Below are 23,182 nucleotides of genomic sequence, written 5' to 3' on the forward strand. Positions count from 1 at the left end.
TCTTTCATTTACGGCATTTGCCCACATTAAACAGTCCATCTGCTTTACAGTATATCCTGTAAAGCACTTAGAGATCTCTCGAAGACGTGATAAGGTGCTTATATCAAATGCAAGGATTATTATTATTATTAAGCTGTTTTTTTAATGAGTCCATCAGTGTGAATCATCCTTCCTGGTAATCATTTTCAGCTTTTGACCAGCTTCTGTGCAAAACAAAATCCCGTCACAATCCTAAACCTGTTCTGCTGACTTGGTGTATCTCAACGATTGACAATATTACAAGATTGGTCTGGATAAAAAAGGCCCTGATCTCAACCCTCCAGATCACCCACACTGGACTCCCCACATCACTGCAACAAGCTGCTTCAAAATCAATCTCGTGTCCTGATCTCTACCACCTTTCCTGGCAAACTGTTTTTGTTGTTGATTATCCTCTGCGTAAAGGAATACTTCCTGCTGCTATCTAGTCCGAAATTTCCCTTTACACCTTTAAACCTATGTCCTCTTGTTCTACTGTTATGATACATCCTAAAGTATTGATTTGGATTTACTGTTTCAATCCCATTTAAAATGTTGCACACCTCTATGCATTCCCCTCTGAGTTGTCTTCTCTCAAGACTGAAGAGCCCTAACTTGTCTAATCATTGGTCAAAGCTCATTCCTCTATCATTGGGTATCATCCTCATTGCTCTCTTCTTCATTGCCTCTAGGGCCTATACAGCCCTCTTGTGTCACAGTGATTAGAACTGTATGCAGTATTCGAGACTGACCAGAGCACTATACAGCCTGAGAATGACATCTGGGGAATTCAAATCAATTGATTTAGCAATACAGCCCAGCATCCTGTTTGCCTTGTTTTTATTTTTGCCTTGGATTTGCTTTCTCTATCCCATTTGCAGGGATTTAATAATAAACGATTTAATAAATCCCTTCAAAAAAACAAACAAGAAAAATAATAATTTGGTCACTCAATCCTTGACTGTTTGTGGAACACTGCTGTGCGCAATTGGCTGCCGCGTTTCGCCCACAACATATACGGTCAATTTAATTCACAGTATATTCTGTGAAGCGCTTTGAGACATCTCGAAGACGTGATAAGGCGCTGTATCAAATGCAAGGGTTATTATGATTATTGACAACATATATTGCTCTATAAGGTTCTCTCTGGACCAAAATTGTATGCAGTATTGCTCTGCCAATATCAAGTGCTCTGGGACACTGCCCTGAGTGAGTAAGTGCAAGTTGTTGTATTGCCTAAGCAGAGCAAGGATAGTTTGACCATAACTTCTAGGGATTTGAGTCTTTATATTTTCCATGTTCTTCTTCCTAAGACCCTTGTCTTAAAATTTAAGACCATGAAAAATATGGAAAACAATTTTAAATTTTGTCTTAATTTGGAAGCTGATTTTCCACACTTCTTTTTGAAACTGCAAAATTGTAGATTTTCGGCCCCAGGCGAAGACTGATGTTACGCCTGTTTAGCTTAGAATGATCATTAACTCTAAGAAATAGTTTTGCAAGTCTTAATAAGAGGAATGTTGGGCCCCAGAAGTCCTATCAGATATGCTTTTTTTATTAAAGTACATTTGTATTAGCTTCTTGAATGCAGCACCAAAAATGTTACTTTCACCTATCCAGGCTGTCTGATGAATTTCTTTCTTCAGTCATTTGTAACGAGAGCTCTGCAAAATGCTGTAGCTTTGCAAGATTTCTTAGTCACCAAAGCGATAAAATGCCCATAGGCACTTGTTCAATGCTGTCATTCCATGGAGTGGTTACAATGTAAAAGAAGGAATACCTTGAAGGACGATCATGTTGTATTCAATCTCCTTCACACACAGATACATTACCTTTACTTTCTCTATCCCTTATCTGTCATAACAAGAGACTCAATACAAAAACGTGGACACTGAAAATCTGAAATAAAAACAGCAAATGCTGGAAATTCATAACAGATCAGCCAGGATTGAAAGGGACAGTTACAGATGTAACAATAGCTTGATTTTCTCTTTCACATACTGACCACCCCACCCCCAACCACCATCACCACAAGGATCACTCAGTGCACACACATTGCATTCTTTTTTTTAAATAACAAAAATAACAAAATGAAATGAAGTGTTAATATTTCAAAGAATGATTTATTAAATTGTACCATTGGATCAATCATTTGCCAAAGCTTCAAAGCTTAATTCTGCAATAATGCATACTAGCATGGGTTCATTACTGTTGTTGACAATGTGGTAGCTTGGAACTTGTTAATACTTTTCGCTTCTGCACCATCTTATTTGCATCTGTATGAGTTCCCCTGCTGCTCTACAAAATTGTGGATAGAATGATAGCAACCCTGTGTGCACAGCCAGTATAATGGGAAACCACCATAACTTGCTTCATTGCACTCAACCTGAGATGTTGCTTTCATGTCAGTACCCAAGTATGAGAGAGACTCTATCTTGTAGGTCAAAAGCTCATAGTGAAGGTGAATCAGATGATTTACGGGAAATATTGGGTAGAGTATTCATTATTATTACTGTTGTAAGTAGACACCGTTATACTAACTTTGGATGATTTCTGCCTTTATTGTCTTGCTGGAATAGTGCAATATAATTGCTTTCCAGCAGTAGAGCAGCTCTGTGCTTGACAGATGAGAAACGACTAGATGAGGCTCTTCAGCCTTGAAAAGAAATCTCAGATAGGATCTTTAAAAGATTATTAAGATGCTAAATGGTATAGTAAAAGCAAACATGGGACAGCACTTTCAGAAAAGACAAGACAGCAGAACAAAAAGGTTCACAGATTTATGGCTATGAAGTGCAATTTTAGAGCAAACATCTCAAAATCACAAGAGAGGTTTGCATGAAGAAACCGCTTTAGCTCATTTAACATCATCCTTCTACCCAGTCATTTTTCCAATACAGCATCAAGCTGTTTTTAAATGAATCCAAAACACTCTTAAAGCACTCTTCTTGTAACTGTTCCAGGTGCTGATTCCTGGAATCAGTATTTCTTGATGGACTCATCAAGAAGTACTTCCCATGAGGGAAATTCCACCTGAGTCCAGATTTGAACGATTTTCTTAGTATTTCAGAGCATATAGAAGTTGGTAAACACAAGTTTTCTCCAAATTCTTCGAGAACCAGCTTGAAAATTAGGTATGTATTTAAGTATTTACCAAATTCTGCACGCTTTGAAACACCAAGTAAATAGTGTAAGTTTGTATCTGAATCTAGGTGTAATTTCCCCTCTCACTGATGTTTGACCTAAAATAGCCTAATACAATCCTGATCCTGTGAACATAGGAACAGGAATAGGCCATTCAGCGTTTTGAGTCTGTTCCGCCATTCAATTAGATCATGGCTTATCTGTACCTCAACTAATCCTATCAATTCTAATTTCCTGCTTTTTCCCCATATTCCTTGTTACCCTGACCTACCGAAAATCTATTAACTCACCTCTTGAAGATGTGGATGGATCCAGCATCCACAGTATTTTGGGGGAGACAGTCCCAAATTTCTACCACCCTTTGAGTAAAAAAAGTTTCCTGATTTCACTCTTAACAATGGCTGGTTCTAATTTTAAGACTACACCTCCTTGTTTTGGACTACCACCAGAGGAAATAACTTCTCTGTATCTACCCTGTCAAATCCCTTTATCATCTTGAACACTTCAATCAAATTCCCCTCAACCTTATAAAATCAAAGGAATACAATCCACGTTTATGCAGCCTTTTCTCGTAACTTAACTTTTAAGGGCTAGTAGCATTCTAGTGAACCTGCGCTGCATCCCATTCAGGGCCAATATATCTTTCCTGTGGTCAGGTGCACAAAACTGAATGCAGTACTCCAGATGGAGTCTGACCAATGCTCTATACAACTGAAGTATCATTTCTACCGCTTTGTATTCCAGGCCCCTTGAGATAAAGATTGACATTCTATTTGCCCTTTTGATTACATTTTGCATCGTTTTTAGGAATTTGTGGATATGGACACCCAAACCCTTTTGCTCCTCTTTGGTTCTTAGTCTCTCCCCATTAAGAAAATATTCTGCTTTATCTTGTTTCAATCCATAGTGGATAATTGACCTCCATCTGCTACAGTTTTGCTCACTCATTTAATCTGTCTAAATCCCTTTGTAACATCCTATTCCCATCTACACAACTTACTGAGCTTCCTAGTTTAGTAGAGTCTGCAAACTTGGATATAAAACTTTCTATTCCTTCATCCAAGTCATTTATATATTTGGCAAAAAGTTGAGGTCCCAGTACAGACCCCTGGGGGACACCACTTGTCATGTCCCCCAATCAGAGAATGTTCCCTTTATCCCTACTCTCTGTTTCTTGCCTCCCAACCAATTGCCAAGCCACTTCACAAGGTTACCTCCGACTCCATGTAATAAACTTTTGTGTAGATCCTTATCAAATGCCTTCTGAAAGTCCATATTAATGACATCCATAGACACTCTCTTATCTACCATTTTAGCAACCTCCTCAAAAAATTCAACTGGATTAGACAACCAACTATTCACAAATCCATGCTGTCTCTCTTTGACTAGCTCATACCTGTCCAAGTGTTCAGTCACTCTATCCCTGATGATGGATTCCAGTATTTTCACTACACCTGACGTTAAGCTCACAGGTCTGTAGTTTCCCGATTTCTCCCTCCCTCCTTTCTTAAATAATGGAATGACATTTGCAATTTTCCAATCTATAGGCACAATTCCCAAATCCATGATGTTTGGAAAATTATGACAAATGCACCTGTAATTTCCTCTCCTATTTCCTTTAACACCCTGGGGTGGAAACTATCAGCTCCTGGAGATTTGTCTATTTTGAGTCTCATTATTTTCTCCATTGCCATTTATTAATTTATATTAATTTTATTAAGCATTTTACTTTGACTTATTTTTAGGTTCCCCTGTCTGGCTGGTATTTTTGTCCTCATCCTCTACTGTAAAAACAGTAGCAAAGTATTTATTTAACAAGTTAGCCATTTCCTTATTTTCCGTTATAGTCTCACCTATAGTTGTCTTCAATGGGCCCACATTTCCCTTGACTACTCTCTTTCTCTAAATATACTGTATTTATAAAAGCTCTTACTATTGATTTTAATATCCTTTGCAAGTTTTTTTTTCATATTCCCTTTTTGCTCCTCTCATTACTTTCTTTGTGACCCTTTGTTGCCTTTTGCAGTTCTCCCAGTCCTCTGCATTACCACTTTTTCTTGTGCCTTCTCATTCTTTGCTTTGCGCCAACGTATAATAATAACAATATAATAATAATCCTTGCATTTGATATAGTGCTTTTCACGTCGGGAGGACGTCCCAAAGCGCTTCACAAAATATACTGTAAAGTGAATTGACTGTATAATTGAAAATGACCAATTTATTATTGTTTTAGTTTTTTGTAGGGATTATTATTAGGCGTGTGGAGTAAGGAAACTTGCCCAAGGTTTCGCCCTCTGCCTGGAATTGAACCCAGGTCTCTCGCTTGCAAAGCGAGTGCTCTAACCACTGAGCTACAGGACTCCACTTGCACTGACTGAAGGGTGGGCAATTATTTAACTGTTTGCCAGCAGTTGTGGGTTCCATCCACTCTGCAGAAATTCTGTGCTTTGGCCTCCTGCCCTATTTACACACTCTTTTGCGAATATTGCACATTGTGTCATTTGTGCTTTGAAATATTTTGACACTATATGAAATTACTTTTTTTTATATACATTTTATATACATGATTGCATATTTTAAAATCGATGAAGAAATCTGCAAACACAATAGAACACAGTGGACAATTTCTTTGTTTCTTTTTCAAAGGGTTTATGCCCTTAAATTTCCTGTTCAGAACTAACGACAATGTACCTGCTTCTCAGACACACATCCATCTGCTTTGTGGGGGTCAGGTAGGAAGTTTACTTGCTAAATCTCAAGCTTTGCTGGTAGAAACATAACCCTGAAACAAGACATAAATTTAGGTCATTAGTAACAAAAGTGCATAACTAAGATAATAATAATAATCCTTGCATTTGATACAAAGCCTTATCAATTACCAGACGTCTCAAATCACTTCACCAGATATAGAATTGACTGTGTATTTTGTAGGATCTAACCACTACTAAAGCTGACCATGAGTTAAGACAAGCTCTTGACTCTAACTGGTCCTAGGATATTATCGATTTGAGGTAAAGTTACTGTGACAGAAATCGAACTTGTATTATAATTTTCATTTCTCCCTTTGACAAAATTTGCTCTGAGTTTGCTTAGAAAACTCGCCTCACTGTCTCTCACACGGTGTAACTCTCAGTTACAGTTGTGTATGGATCAGCGATTGACCTCTCAAACTGGCTGTCAGATTCAGCTCAGGATTCTCCCTGTCTGTCCCCCTCATCCCCATCAGCTCAGCTTTGTTTTCTCAGCACACTTTACACTCTGGCTCTTCTCTCTTTGTCTCTGAATCTTCTCCCTGCCTCACGGCCACCCTCTCTCTCCTTTTTCTCTCCCTCACCCATTCCCCTCTCCCCCCCTCTCTCTCACCTATCCCCTATTTCTCTCTCCATCCCTCTCCTCCTCTATGTGCCTCAGCTTTCTCTCCCTCTCTCCCCCTTTCTCCCTGTTTCTGTCCCCCTCTCTCTGAGCTCTCCCCCTCTCTCTCTCAGCTCTCCCCCTCTCCCCTCCCTTTCACCCAGTTCTCTCCCTCAGCTCTCTCCCTCCTCTCTCTCCCCAACCCCCTTTCTCTCTCTCTCTTTGTCTCTGCACTCGTTCTCAGGTTCAAATGTCTTTCTCGTCAACTTAGCTCTTTCTCTCTCTAATGTATCGCCTCTTTCTTTTACCTAAAAGAAAGCACTCACACCCACTTAACAAGAGCACTAGAGAACAGTAAGAGGAGCGAGCTGTGTGGCAAGGGCACAGATAGACCACACAGAAGCTTGGTCCCCACAGCCCTGGCTGTCTGCCCACAGCAACACAGGATCACAGTAAAACAGAAAGGTGCGGGTCAGTAACCCACAAGGAAGAGTTTGAAGGCAGTGCTTTGGAGAGAAAGAAGAGTCCTGTAGCTCAGTGGTTAGAGCACTCGCTTTGCAAGTGAGAGACCCGAGTTCAATTCCAGGCAGGTCAGGGCGAAACCTTGGGCAAGTTTCCTTTCTCCACCCAGAGCCTAATAATAATCCTTCCAAAAAAACAATAATAAATTGGTCATTTTCAATCTACGACTGTTTGTGGGACATTGCTGTGCGCAATTGGCTGCCGCGTTCGCCCACAAATATACAGTCAATTCACTTTACAGTGTATTCTGTGAAGCGCTTTGGGACGTCCTCCCGACGTGAAAAGCGCTATATCAAATGCAAGGATTATTATTATTATAAGAGTATAATCTTGCACCACAATAAAGTTACTCTGCAACAAAGCCAGACATTGGATCCTTAGAACCAAACTAAAACATCAAACCACCACATAGAGATACTAACTATCTTTTTAACCCTTTGTGTGTGACAATTAGAATCACATCTACACTGGGTTTAACACTTTACATAGGAAGGAACCGTCAGCCCCATTAACATTAGTATTAAAGTAGAATAAATTACTCTGCATTTAAAGTAAAATTGATCCTTGTTGCTTTCGTTTACTTTTTTTTCGCATCAAACAACCAGCCGCAGTTGTGAATGCAACAGAGCTCAAGAAAGTGGTTAGAAAACCGAGATGCCTTTGTAGAGAACACCACACAGCAAACAACTTACCAGTACATGCGTTTTAGAAGCATTTTTTTTTGGAAGCAGGGGGAAAAAAAAGATAGTTTGGTTATTCTGGAAAAATAGAATAAAGTATAACTGTTCGGCTCCATCTCCCAAACTTGTTGACTTGTTGAGAGTTGATTGCGGCTGCTTTGTTTTGTTATATTTTATTCTTTTGGGGAATAGGTGGCAAACATAATAATAATAATAATAATAATAATAATAATAATCCTTACATGAAACTGATCAATAAAATTGGAGGGGGGTGGGGGAGAGGGATGTCTAACAGGAGTCAGTGCTGAAGCACTGTACACTGAAGCTCTGCTTAGCTGACAGAATCCAGAGCAAAAAAAAAGAAGATTCGAGGTATACAGTCGTGTTACCCATCTCATCTGACAACAATTCCTGACCCCAAACGTGTCAGCAAACAGAAGACTGTTCCCATTCCGAGTCAGTTAAATAGCCTTCTGAGCACATCAGCACCATCAATACAAACCAAACCCCCCCCCAACCCTCTCTCTCCCACTCCCCCACACAAAAGACTGGTTGCAACTTCTTTCTGCGACCAACACATGCAACAAAAAAAACCCCACACAACCCACAGACACCGTAAGGAATTCCACCCACCTCGACAAGGGAAGAGTGCAGAGTGTGCCCACCCTTTTAACTTGTTCAGCGAATAACTTACCAGTTATTCCAGTTGCATTGCCCGCTGTCTTATAAAGTGGAGGCGGATCCCTGGTGCTGAACTTCTTGTCAAATCACACTGCTGCCTGGTTCCTGGGCTGCCAGTGTCACTCACTGCTCTGCTCACACTTTTCCTGGGGGACTAGGGTTAAAACTGCAAAAACACAAAGGTCTCCTCGTTAAAGTTAAAGCATTGCACTCACTCTCACTCTCACTCACATACACAGACCAGCCCAGGCTTGGCTTGGCTTGTCTCTGCGATTGCTTGGGTTTGCTAACTAACATTTGAGGCTGTTGGCCAGTTGCTTGGTTGGTTGCTTGGTTGGTTGGTTGTTTGGTTGGTTGGTTGGTTGGTTGCTGCCGCCTGCTGGACGTGATGCTGGTGAGAACTGGCCTGACCATGGTGTGGGTGGGTGTGTGTGGGTGGGTGTGGGTGGGTGTGGGTGTGGGTGGGTGACTGACTGAGTGAAGGTCGCTCTGCCATCGCCAACACAACCAGCAAAACATGTCCCACATCCAGAGACACTCGGTCCTGTGATAACCTTACGAGGAGGATCAGAATGACACCGTTTCCCATTCTCTTTCGCATTTCCAATTCTTCCTCTGCAAACCCCCCCCCCCCCCCCAACTCCCCTCCCTTCCCCTCCCCTCCCCACCACAAATGCATTTTTTTTTGGGATATACTGCAAGTAAAAATGCAATGCAATGCAATGCAATCGACTGGAATGATTCCCCCCTTTTTTTAAAAAAAAAAGAAAAGAAAAGAAAAAAGAAAGAAAGAGGGTTTGTTGGGTGCCTTGCAGCCTGGTTTAATAAAAAAAACGCTTACACCCTGCGAGGGACTTGCTTTGCTTTGCTTTGCTTTGCTTTGATGCACTTGTGAAAACACTTGTCATCTGAGCGTCGATGAGAGCGTCTCCTGTCTCTGGTGTTTCAACGGCGTAGTTCATCAGTGGATGTGAAGAAGAGAGCGTCCGGAGGGGATCGGTGTTAAAAAGCAGAGACAGAGGGGTCCCAAATGGATGGCGAGTTGGAGGTGGAAGGAGGAGGAGAGGGTTCGCTGAAGCAGAGATGATAGAGCGACACTCACACTCGCACACTCACTCTCACTCTCACTCTCACACACAGCAAATAAACATATGGCAACACCAGCCCTGTGATCCGAGGAGAAAAGAGCATTTTGGACAGACAGAGAGAGAGAGAGAGAGAGAGAGACAGAGAGAGAGAGAGAGAGAGAGAGAGAGAGAGAGGGAGAGGGAGAGGGAAAGGCTGCAGCAGCAGCAGTACATCTCAACGCCAAGTTTAATATTTCTGGAGTGCAACTGCGTGAGGATCTCAGGCGCAATGTGAGCAAAGTCCTGCTGTATTCCGTGCGTTTGGAGAGGAGGGAGAGAGGGAGAGAGTGGGGGGGGGAGGGGGGGGGGGAGAGGGGGAGAGAGGGGGGAGAGGGAATTGGGGAAGGAGTGAGCATAACCACCAGCTCCAGAGCAGGACGATTGACTTCCTCGCTCAGCCTCGCAGGTACTGCATGTGTTTTGCTCTCTTTTAGAGACCTTTCCCAATCCGCGTGTGAACCTCTCCTCCTCGCTGGGGGGGTGGGGGGTGGGGGGGAGGGTTGGGGGTGGGGGTGGGGAGGGGTGATGGGGGGAAAAGGTACATTTGCAAAAACGTTGCATGAAGTCGCATCGTGTCTGATTGCTATCTTGACTGTCGTTCATTCATTCGTTCAATCCGTTCATGTATTTATCCCTTCATTCACTCACTCACTCACTCACTCATTCATTCATCAGGGAATGCAATTTTTTTTTGGGGGGTGTGTGGGGGGGTGTGTGGGGGGGGGGGGGAATTGTCGTTTCGGATGGGTCGCTCTTAGGATGACTTATCCCACGACATCTGCAAATGGTTGGGTCAAGTTGTCTCTGTCTGCAAAGTTTGCAATTGTATCGACGTATTGTATCAGCATAAGCTCAGGGCAGATCAAGTCTGCAATGATAACTGGGGCGCTGCGCTGTCTTATATATCTTATATATCCTATATACCCTATGTATCTGTTACCGGTCAGACCGCAGTGAGGAGATCACCACTTGTGCTTTTTGATCGATTGGGGGAACATTTGGCGTTTGACATTTTCCTTTGGATCAACACACATCTGGAGGACAGTACCTGGAAAGTACAACGGGATCGGTGGGTGTGTAAAAGCACTGCTACGAGGAGGCAAACTGGTCAGTGTTCACTGCATCAGATCCAGTGAATGAGTCATTCCCAGAGAGAGGGAGAGAGGGAGAGAGAGAGAGAGAGAGATGGGAAAACACACGTTACACTGTAGAATCAATTGCTTGAGCTGTTTGATTGCGGATCTGAAGTTCGCTTAAAGAAATAGTGCAATGGATCATCAACAGCAACAACAACTTGCATTTACGCAGAGCCCTACACTCAGGGCAGCGTCAAAGAGCGCTTAGTCCCTGTCTCTGCTATGAATGCTCCCCCCACCACCCCCCCCACCCACCGTGTTAGACCTCAAAACGTTTTATTATTTACTTGTTTCAAATCTTTTTACAACATTGCTGAACGCAGTTGAAAATGGCCATTTCCCTCCCAACCACATCTGCTGTTAAGAGCAAGAAAGGGCATCATCATCATCATCATATAATAATAATAATAATGTCATTGGAAAGAGAACACAAAACAGTAACAGAGAATCAAACACATAAGTCAAACCAGAAGCTAAGGAAGCCAAGAGGCGAAATGGTATCGGAATCAATGAATAGATAAGTGTATAGTGTATGATAATAATAATAATAATAATAATAATCCTTGCATTTGATATAGCGCTTTTCACGTCGGGAGGACGTCCCAAAGCGCTTCACAGAACACACTGTAAAGTGAGTTGACTGTATATTTGTGGGCGAACGCGGCAGCCAATTGCGCACAGCAATGTCCCACAAACAGTCGTAGATTGAAATGACCAATTTATTATTGTTTTTGGTTTTGGAGGGATTATTATTAGGCTCTGTGTGGAGTAAGGAAACTTGCCCAAGGTTTCGCCCTGCCTGGAATTGAACTCAGGTCTCTCACTTGCAAAGCGAGTGCTCTAACCACTGAGCTACAGGACTCCACATATGATATTGCAGGTGGCTGTGTGTGATATGCAGGATGGTGAATTATTTGGTATAAATGGTCTGAGCATTCCCTGGGCTGCGAAGGAAATATATTATTTTGGTATTCACCCCCCCCCCCCCCCCCCTTCCTCCCTGCTCCCATGTAAAATTGCAACACATTAATATTTTGAAAGAAGCAAAATGAACGAGTTATTTGTGATGGAGTCCTGTAGCTCAGTGGTTAGAGCACTCGCTTTGCAAGCGAGAGACCTGAGTTCAATTCCAGGCAGAGGGCGAAACCTTGGGCAAGTTTCCTTACTCCACACAGAGCCTAATAATAATCCCTCCAAAAGCAATAATAAATTGGTCATTTTCAATCCATGACTGTTTGTGGGACATTGCTGTGCGCAATTGGCTGCCGCGTTCGCCCACAAATATACAGTCAATTCACTTTACTGTATATTCTGTGAAGCGCTTTGGGAAGTCTAGAAGACGTGAAAAGCGCTATATCAAATGCAAGGATTATTATTATTAAATCCAAGCAGATCTGTATCCACTTCAGAAATAGTCAGGACTGTGTGTGTTTTAGGGTCCTCCTCCCACTCCATCCGATCTTGTCCTCCAAACCCTCTTCATTCCAAACCCTCAGCTCCGGTGCGAATAAATATGTTTTGATGTGTGTCCTAAAACTAGCCAGTCACCATTCTGAACAGGTGCCCATCTGTCTTTGGCATATTTAAGTATATTGCTAAGTATCAAGCATCATTATTTAGCTTTGTAAGATGCCTTGTGAAATGTCCAGCTGACCACAGGAAAAGTGGTCTTGCTCTATATTTCCTAGAGTCCCTTTCACAGTGTACCCTAAACATACAACTTTGTTGTCAGAGTAAATGTAGAAATACATAGAAAATCCAAGCAGGCTATTTGCCATCTGAAATAATAAAATAGACATGATCTTTCACCGCAGTTGAAGTGGTGGCTAGGGGGGAGTTCATATGCAGAATAGGTTAGCGTAAATAGCACAAGTATAAGACAAGTCACATTAGGAAAAAAAACAAATTGCACCAAGAAGCAGCTGATGGGCCAAAACAGCTTGTGAAATTTTGTTAATGGAAGGTTTAGAGGGAACACAAGAAGTAAAGATGAGACATCAATAAGAAAGGGTGAATTTTCCATTCCAACATGGAATGGGCTGTCAACAGGGAACTGTCAGTGGACAATGGTCTGTTTCTATTCAATGCCAAAGGAGAGAGGGGTATTTAATAAGGGAATAAACTTGCTCTATTTGCCCTCCGCCATTCTGCAAAGTGTCTCCCCAAATTAATGTTTCAGTTCCGATGAAGGGTCATATGTGAAACATTAAAACCTTTCCCTCTCTTTCAATGGTTATTGAACCTACTGTGGGATTTATAACACCTCTGTGTTTATTTCAGATGTTTAAGTTTCACATTCTTTGAGCACCAAAGCATTTGATTCTTCTTTTTGTCAATTCATCCACTTTTTTAAAAAAAAAATTACACTACAGTGAAACAAAGAGCAAGAGATATAAACAGAGAGAGAAGAAAAGAGAAACAGAACCTGAACTGAATTGAACAAAGATTTGTTTTTTTTGGGGGGGTCAGTTGTCGCTGTTCAAAGATTAGTCAAAGATATTTGGACTAGTAAAGTCTAATAAAGATATCAATCTTTCACAAGTGACTGTGCTAACATTTGGCAATTCCTAATGGAATCCTTCAATGAAAAACTGAGTGGTGACTTCTTGCAGTCACTGGATATCTGCCATGCATGGCACACTGGCTCAAGGGAACTGCTCTCAAAGTAAATCAGGTTTGAGTAGCGTTCCCATGAATTGACAATGACAGATTCCCAGTTTCCTTATTAAAAAAAATGTTGAAAAATGTCACATATCAGACTCAATTGCAACCCCACCACCTTCATTCAGGTTGTGAGTTTTGATTGGAAGGAAACTGAGTGCTTCATACTGATCCAAAAGAAGGGTGATTCTTGAAACTACTTGCAATCAATTGAATTAAAATGAAGCCATTAAGAGATTCCAGGCAGTTTATAAACAAATAAAATCTTTTGTGACAGAAGGCACAGTTTCAACCAGGCTATCTATTACATGTGTGTTACTACTGCTTAACTATAGATAAAATGGAGATAGGTGCTCAGATCTTCATTGTCAGGAGCATCATTCCGACCATTGCACTGTAGTGAACTGGGACAACAACAACAACAAGATTACATTTGTTTTGCGCCTTTCACATCGGGAGGACATCCCAAGGTGCTGAAATTAGATGTACAGGTCCACTATGCCCAAGTTTATTGTAAACATGTTCACTTTAGTACGTTTGAATCCGATTCAGAACGTAGGATATTTATCTGACAAATTATTTCACCCCTAGTGTGTCGTATCTTTTTTTGATTCAGTTCAGGAATCTCTGCATGCTCTCTCTCTCTCTCATCTGTCTCTCTCTGTTTGTGTCTCTCATTGTTCCTTTGCAGTTGGATTGTAGCAATTACTTTCGTGTTTAGGTCTATATTGGCGTATAAGTGCTTGATTACCTTTCCCTCACATTCTGACAGACAGATCAAAAGCTGTATTGGCACTGATTCCCTGCCCACGCTCTCAAGTGATGCAATTATAAGGCTGGACACTGCTCAGTTTTTTTGCACAGTGGATGCAGAACAATTGAACTCATGACTTTTCTGCTGGTCAGCTGAATAACCAAATGCTGGCAAGTCAACCTGTGGATCCTGTATCCCCTACATGAGATATTATTCAATACCTTTCAATTATTTGGCTCCTAGTCAATCTGAGAATTGCTCTCCTGTTATTTACAATATTGTTCCTTTTTGTCAATCATTGATTTTCTGTGTACGCTGAAATAAACCTAAGAAATTGTACCAAAGCTTGCAGATGATTAAAAGAAAGGTGAATATGTGACTCATGCACTGAATTTCAAAGTATTTCACACAGACCAAATAAGACATACAGCTCTTCCAAATTGGCGTGGTTTAACTTGAATGACTGATTGATATGCTGTGAGTTGTTGCGATTCATAATACATGCACAAATTGACATTTCTCCATAGATTTTGAACATTAAAATATGTTCTTCTGAAATTCTTCAATTGTTTTTTAAAATATCATCATAATGACTAACCACAGATTTGAAAATTATTGTTCAATACACTTGAAGAAATGATGCCACAAGTATTACTTCTGCATCATAAACCTACAGTATATCAATGGCCTGTTTTTCACTGGTGGTCAGTTTTCATGGCCATTACAAGGTAAAAAACAATGAATCTAATGCCTACTTAAATAATGCATCAAATGAAACATTGCAGTTTATAGATAGCAACAGATACTATTGATTAAAAGACCATCATCACACCCATATATCCTTTGTCTCCGTAAAGTTTCTAATATAGTATAATTCTGCCAGTGCTTGACTACCCACCACACCTCCAATTCACTTGTTTACCATTGTATTATTATACCCTATTTACTCAGATTAATGCTGTGCATTTAAGTTGAACTGTACTGAGTTTTTTCACATTGCATGTTCATATTTATATTGTGTTCTCGGATTAAGTTTATGTTTAGGTTAGATTGTACTGTTTGCTTACTTTAGCTCGTATTTTGTAAGATTGATGCATGTGATGTTTAGATTGATTCCCGTCTTTCAGATTAGCTTGTCGAGTATTAGGTTTACATTGATTTACGGTGTGATTGATGTGTTTTGTGTTTAGGTTGGCTTGAATTATGTTTTCATTTCTAGAATGTTTTGCTAACATCACTGAAATATCACTTGTATATCTTTCAGCCACTACACCCCCAAAGCTTTGGATCTCTCTCCCACAATCATTCGTATTGCCCCTCTTTTAGGTCGCAACTGAAGACCTTTGTCTTCGTCTATGCTTACGGTAACCTCCTCCCTCCCCCCAGCTCGGTGTCAGGCTCCACAACTGTAAAGCGCTCTGAGACGCCTCCGCACGTGAAGGGCTGATGTAAATACAAGCTGTTGTTGTTGTTGATGGTAAACCAACCAACTGTTGAATCATGGAGCATTACAGCAGAGCCTGCCTCTGTCCTCGCCCGATTCCCACATAATCACTTTCTAGCACAGAGTGAACAGGAGCCAGAATTCTGGCTGACTTTTGTATTCTTTGGCCTAGGGATACAGAGACCAATTGTAAGAGATGAACGACACTGCCCTCGCTGAGAATATTTGTTTTTCAAATATAATATAAAACCCTGTTTACATAAGTGATTTATGCCGTGAAGGCACCGATAATTAAGATTTTCGAAAGGCAAAATATTGCAGATGCTGGAAATCTGAAATAAAAACAGAAGTCGCTGGGAACACTTAGCAGGTCAGGCAGCATCTATGGAGAAAGGAAAGTGAGTTCATATTTCAGGTCGATGACTTTTTGTCTGAACCTAGGATTTTCACTGAGTTTTAATCATCCAATTAACTTTCAGAATTCTATCCATGTTACCAATATGTTTGCCTTCAAATACAGTCACTGCACTTTACAGTAATACTGTGAAGTATTTGAGACATTTTGACAATGTGATCAAATGCTATATCAAATGCAAGGCTTATTATTATTATTATTATAAGGCTTAATGTTATTATCGTAAATTCTGCCCGCTCCTTGGTCAGGAGTGAATTTGAAGAAGATGGCAACTCTAAACTCCTACATAAATGGTTTATACACAGACCAAAATCTCACACACACAACATATACACACAGCAAGCCACCAAAAATTCCTACCTGATAAAACCTTATTTACACATCCTTTGCACATGAATGATGGACAGGTGGTTATTAGAATTTCATCTTTAATTATTAGTTACATTGTTATGGTGGTATAAATCAAGACAACAGTATATTAGGAATTAAAGGTTAAATTACAGATTCTTCCCTGAATTATTCAGTGTTTTGTGTAATTAACACTGCGGGTGCAGTTTGCACATTTTGGGCATTAATTTCTTAGCTGTGAGAATTTCATATCTGACTCCATTGAACAGATTTGACTGAATTGATTTAAGACTGAATCATTTGCACACAAAACACACAGTCACTACACATTACAGTCAATCTTGCATTTTGAGACAATTTCCCTAAATGAAAGGCATTATATCAAATGCAAGGATTGTTATTATTATTAAGCAGATAACGATTGGTTGATTGATTTTGCTTCTGAGTGCTGCAAGTTATGAAGTCTGTATAAAGGAAGCCAGCAAGTCAATGAATCATAAATTCGCATTCCAGTTAATTATTAAATATATCAAACTATTTCATTTCTATATTCCATTACAACTCTGCTTAATGGATTAATATTCAAAGTGTTCAAAGCGATGTTATATTTGTGAAATGTTTGCATTAGGTCTGATCCAGTTTTTTTTAAAAAACTTATTTATTGCTATGGTGCAACAAGCATGAACTTTTTGTAATCCAGTTTTCAAATTCCCTCCCTGAAAATGTAATATAAACTTTAAAATGCCAAGCCACTTATTAAAAGGTATCTGCCATTATACACATCTGACAACCTAGCTTTGAGTTATAATAATAGATAATAAAATAATAGGCATTTGATAAACCGCCTTATTACATCATTAAGATGTCTCAAAGTGCTTCACGGAATATATTGTATAGTAGATTGCCTTATTTTGTGGGAGAAACATGACAACCAATTACTCACACCATGTGTCCCACAAATAGTCATGGATTGAGTGACAACATTTTTTAATTGTAATAATTTTTGTATTTGATATAGCAACTTTCACATCTGGATAACATCTCTATGTGCTTCACAGGATTTTAAGTGTAGTGGCTGTGTATGCTGTAGGTATTTCTAGCAGGTTTCTTTTCATGGCAAAGATACCCCAATCATTATCAAAATTCTTTATTACCAATAACTTGTACTGGTATAGCACCTTTCATATAGGATAACATAAAAATATTGAAAGTGTTTGATTTGTGCATAAGTTACGGAGCAGAATAGAGGGGGGTGGGGGAGGCTGGGGGTAATATTAAACAGGTGGAGGCTCACGTGAAGTATAAACACCATCATGGAGAAGTAATCCTAGCATTTGATATAGCTAAGTCATATATAGATATAGATATAGATAAGTCATGTCATTGAGACATCTCAAAGCGCTTCACAGAATATATTGTAAAGTGCGTACTTTGTAGTAGGGCATAACCATACCCACAAAAACAAAACTGTTCATGGCTTTATATCCACCTTAATATTTCTCTGTTTCAAGTATTTGTCTAATTCCCTTTTAAAAGCTAGTGTGGATTCTGCATCAATTATTTTGGTAGAGAATTCTCTATGCGCTTATAAACCCTTAAGTAAAACAAATACTAACTTCTCGCATGATTCTTTTGTTAATAATCTCACATTCAAATTACTCCTCATTGACCAATAGAAACAATTTCTCCTTATATACTTTATTCTGCTCATCTTATAGTACCAAGAACGCCTGGGTAAAGTCACCAATGCCATTTTATCCAGCTGTAACCAGGGCTCTCTGGCTGCTCGTTCTTCTTAAATTTTTTGCTGCCTTCGACACTGTTGATCATGCTGTCCTTCTCTGCTGCCTCTCCTCTCTGATCCACCTTCACGGTTCTGATTTTATTCTTACCTGTTCCAGCATCTTCACTTTGTATCTGCTAATGGGTTCTCTTACCATCCCCACACAGTCATGTGTGGCGTTCCTCAGGTCTCTACCCTCGGTCCTCTCCTCTTTAGTATCTACATGCTCTCGCTCAGCGATGTCATCTGCATGCAAAGGGTTAAATTCCACAACTGATGATACCCAAATCTGTCTTTCTGCCTCTACCCTTGATTCCAGGACCACTGCTGTCCTGACTGATTGCTTGTCAGGCATCAAGTCCCAGATGAGAACTAACTCTCCAGTGGAATGTCAACAAGACTGAGGCTCCTCTGCTTGGCTCCCATCAGTGCCTTCTTGCCTTCAGGGACTGACAGCATCAATCTACATGGATGCACGCTCAGCCTCACAGAGCCAGTGCAGAACCTCTTTGTCTTCTTTGACTCCCAACTGTCCTATAAACTTCACATCCATGCTCTGACACACTCAGCTTTCCCCTCCCTCCATAGTATTGTTGGCCTCCGCCACTCTATCTCTCGTTTAGGCTGTTTAGTTCCTATTCCATGCGATTATCACGCCCAGGCTTGATTACATCGACATTCACTGGACTTCCCATCTCTTCCCTCCCCAAGCTGCAAATCATTCAGATTCTGCAGCTCACACTAGGCTCTGTGAGCCTATTACCCCTATCCTCGCCTGACTCCACTGGCTCCCCTGCCCCCAGCAGATCAAGTTCATAATCGTTGTCTTCTCTTTCAAATCCCTTCATGGTCTTGCCCCACTTTTCTTCTGTGACCTCCTATCTGCCTCCGTTCTGGAGTCCCTCTGACTGACTCGCTCCCCTACCGCACTTCTTTCAAGGTCTACCTCAAGAACTTCCTCATTGACCGTGCCTTTGGTCATCTTTCCTCTTCAAGCCCCCCTTGGCTCACACTCTAAGCTTGGGTGCCAAGCTAGGACTGTTAAATGCCTTGGGGGGGGTCCTCCCGACATTAAAAGTACTGTATAAATGTAATATGTATTATGTTAATACTGATCGTAATTTAAACACCTCGATCACATCTCTTCTCAATATTTTTTGTTTTACTTGAAAACAGGTCCATTTTCTCTAGTATTTACAATAACCCTTCCATTTCATACAGTGCCTTAACACATAATCGAAACATCTCAAAGCACTTCATAGGAATTACTGTACAGTGAAGTGACTATTTGTAGGCAAACCTATAGAACTAGTATCTGTTCAAAATCTCATCATTCGATCGATTCATTCATTCGTTCGTTCATTCATGCATATTTGACTGTCTTGTATTTGTGAAACTATGACGTATTATTACTGCAGTAGCTGAAAGCAAAAGCCTGATTTTTCCAATGTGCTTCAGTAACATTAAGTCTTCCAGAATCCAATACTCTTGCATTTCAGCTACCAAATAATAGCTCATTATTTTTCTAATTCAATTGTTTTTTTAGTTGGTGACTGTTCATGTGGTGTACGTTTGACAGTTTTGTAAAAATAGTGATTTAACTCGTGTCAGTATCAAAATAATAAGAGGCATTTAAAGGTAAAGTTTAATTTTCCTAATGTTACAGTTTGTAATTTAATCTATGATCTTAAGTTTATCAAGCAACTGCGGACGTTTATTTTGTATTGCAATAACAATTATAATGATTACAATTTCTTCTAGCATGGTATTATATTCCTGCAATTTATTTTCTTACACACAGCATTAAGGCCTGCTATTGTTGCTAGAAATTTTGCCTGAAGATAACACAGGATGCCAGTTTTAGACTGCACTTCTTTCCACTCCAATGGACTCCTCAGTATTGATCAAGTAATACCTTCATGATTTTATTCCACTCGACTGCTAGAAGATTATAAAAAGCATCAAGAGTAAGGAGACCTTTCTCATTGCACCACCTCCAATGCCAACTTGGTTGTCATTTATACTGTATTCTTATGGACAGATTTGCAACTGTGCACTGAAGAATTGAATTAACTGGGTTGTCATAATTATGCTGTAACTTGACTCATGCCTATGCTGCTTCTAAGGTACCCTGTATTCACAGTCATAGAACTTCAGTAGTGTCTAACTTTAGAGAGCCCATTATGCCCATCTTTTACTGGTGCATTCTGTATTAATGTGATGCTTATTCCACAATGATGTACGGAGCAGCAACAACATATGTCTTTCAATGCATTGACGTTGCTGCTCACTGAGAGCAAATCAAAGATGCAACGACAGTCCAAAACATGCACACTTTACGTTCACTGAACGAACGAGTTAAATTATTATCACTTCATTCTTTCTAACTACATAGCATGTGAATGTTCATAAACGTTAAACATTTGAATATATGGAGGAAAAGCAGTTCAAAATGGATCTTGAAACTCAAAATAAAAGTAATATTGCAATTTTGTTGCATCATAGCAATACTACTACCTTATATGACCCAGGTTTCCCCTCCTGGGATGACTACAGTGGAAGTATACACGATATAAGCTATTTACTCGTTGGGATTTATATATTTATAAGTGTTCTTGGGATCCTTGGAAATTTTTGCATCCTAGTTGCACTGTATAAAAACCTGAAGCAGAAGTCAATGATTAACTTTTTGATTGGCAACTTGGCTTTATCTGACATTTTGATTCTGTTGTTCTGTACACCATTTACACTGACATGTCTCCTTCTGGATCAGTGGATCTTTGGGGAAGTCATGTGTTATATTGTGCCATTTGTTCAGTGCGTGTCAGTCATGGTTTCTACATTAATGCTGATGTCAATCGCCATGGTCAGGTATCATATGATAAATCATCCACTCTCCAATCATGTTACCATAAACACAGGATATATGTTACTGGGAAGTGTGTGGATTATTGGATTCACAATTTGCTCACCTTTACCCATCTTTCATAAAGTCATACATTTGAATGAAACTTTTGACTCAGAATCCTTAAAGATTAGATACCTATGCATTGAGTCATGGCCATCCAATTCTTACAGAATTGCCTACACAATTTCCTTGTTGTTCATCCAGTATATTTTGCCGATAGTTTGTCTCACAATCAGCCATGCCAGTGTTTGTAGGAAAGTCAGTGCCGCCATGCCAAGCAAACAGAGCGGATTCGAGGAGAATGAAATGATAAATTTAACCATACATCAGCCGGCGCAAAATCAGTCTCGAATGAAACTGTCAAAGATGCAAGGTTGGGGCTATTCCTTTGTGAGGAAACACAAGAAGCGATATAGCAGGAAGTGTGCCAGTGTTGTGCCAGCCATGGTCAAAGTGCATAAGAATGAGCCCACTCGTGATGACCTTCTAGTGACTCCTGGTTCTGAGAGTACTCAGCCTTTGCCCACTTCCTTTCTTCCTGGGGTACCTGTATGTTTCGAGATGAAAGCTACAGCAGCTGAAGAGGCCATAGAGCCACAGCATGTTTATGTGACCCCAAAATCTGTCACCAGATTGAGGAAAAGATCCCGCAGTGTTTTCTACAGACTGACCATCGTGATCATTGCCTTTGCTGTCAGCTGGATGCCCCTGAACCTTTTTATCCTCTTGACGGACATCAATGGCAACTTGATTTCCAGTAGGCACTTCAAGCTGGTTTACTGCATTTGTCACCTATTGGGAATGTTGTCCTGTTGCCTGAATCCCATATTGTATGGGTTCTTGAACAATGGTATCAAATCCAGTTTGCAATCCTTGATTAAATGCTTTCACGTGGGATGATGTCTACAAAAGGCAATATTTGCATTGAACAATTTGGAGTCTTTAAGTATATACTACACAGCAAGTCTGTTAATCATTTGTGCAGTTGATTTCTGAATATTTGCATTCTGTGTGACAGTGAGTCAATATCTTCTCCTGATTCACCTATAATCATTCTTGCAATTTTCCCTCCCAAATGTGTTGTTTAAAAAGTCAGTAGATGATTTTGGGCTTGGTGAAGCCTGACTGGCAAAACAAATAGAAACTTTTGATCTGTTGTATTGTAATCCTAAATGGGAAACAAAATTGTGTTTGTTTATATTATAATTTGTCACTTTTGAGCTAAAGTTAATGCAAACTATTTGCTGGACCCATATCATGAACGTTAGGAAACTAATGATGCAGAAAAGAGCAATTTGCATTTTCTGATTTTATTTAATGAGTTTTTGAGTCCTTTCTGATGCTGNAAAAATATCTTTATCTGCACGTTTGGAGACGATTTGTGGGTTGGGTTAACAAACCAAGTGCATAATCTGTGAGTTGGGCTCACCATATGCAAACCTTGAATTATAGAATCACTTGGAGGCCATTTCCTTGGGTATTAATCACATAATTTAAGGCATTCCTAATTCTGTTTGCACATATCTTTGGTAGCGGTTAACCTAGTGTGCAAACTATGCACATGGGTATTTAACAAAACCGACAATTTGGACTCCAGTGTATTCAAAGCTGATCATCCCACTTTTGTTGTTTGTACAGTGCAAGTGTTTTGAGACAGGTTAGTGCATTTTAATTTAATACAGAATACAGTTTACAATTTAGCCTTCTGATGTTTCCCCAAACTTTTTTTAAAAATTATTTTTAAAAATTGCAATCTTGATCCTGATCACAGCCTATGAACCTGAAAAGGAGATACAACCTCAGACAGTGGTTGGTATATATCCTTCATCTTCCTCCACCCTCTTCCCACACAAACACACACTTCAGAATGATTTCCCTGTAAGTACAGTAGCCTTGTTCATGGTCTCAAATGGACTTTTCAAACTAAAGATTCCTCCTTTCCCTACTTTTTAAGATTGTCCCAGTTTGAAACCTGGTATGATTGATGTACAGAAAATGATAGTTACTATACTGATAAGTGGAACAATAGATGTATATACACGATAATTTAAATGATATTTTATATAGTGTTGAAAGGTTCTGAGTACTTCTTGCTTTATACTTGTATTCAATGAAAATGTTCTTAAAGGGGCTCTTGTCTTCCGCAAACACATGCCATGAGAAAGCAAATGACATCAGAACATATCAGCATATCTTGTCTGTGACATGAG

General features: G+C 40.0%; 1 protein-coding gene and 1 long non-coding RNA gene across 2 annotated transcripts; both read left to right on the top strand.

Annotated features, from left to right (window-relative positions):
- The first annotated feature begins 9,841 nt into the window (after positions 1-9,841).
- Positions 9,842-19,939, top strand: LOC121849873. Its single transcript, XR_006085387.1, has 3 exons — positions 9,842-9,929; positions 10,471-10,630; positions 19,866-19,939. It is a non-coding gene; the product is annotated as an uncharacterized LOC121849873 (long non-coding RNA).
- A 577-nt stretch (positions 19,940-20,516) lies between these two features.
- On the top strand, positions 20,517-21,872 carry npy5r (neuropeptide Y receptor Y5). The gene has a single exon (NM_001319867.1). It carries the CDS (start codon positions 20,517-20,519, stop codon positions 21,870-21,872), a length of 1,356 nt encoding a protein of 451 aa, NP_001306796.1.
- Positions 21,873-23,182: the final 1,310 nt, after the last annotated feature.

Source organism: Callorhinchus milii, unplaced genomic scaffold (assembly GCF_018977255.1).
Source record: "Callorhinchus milii isolate IMCB2004 unplaced genomic scaffold, IMCB_Cmil_1.0 Scaffold1, whole genome shotgun sequence".
NCBI classification, from domain to species: Eukaryota; Metazoa; Chordata; class Chondrichthyes; order Chimaeriformes; family Callorhinchidae; genus Callorhinchus; species Callorhinchus milii.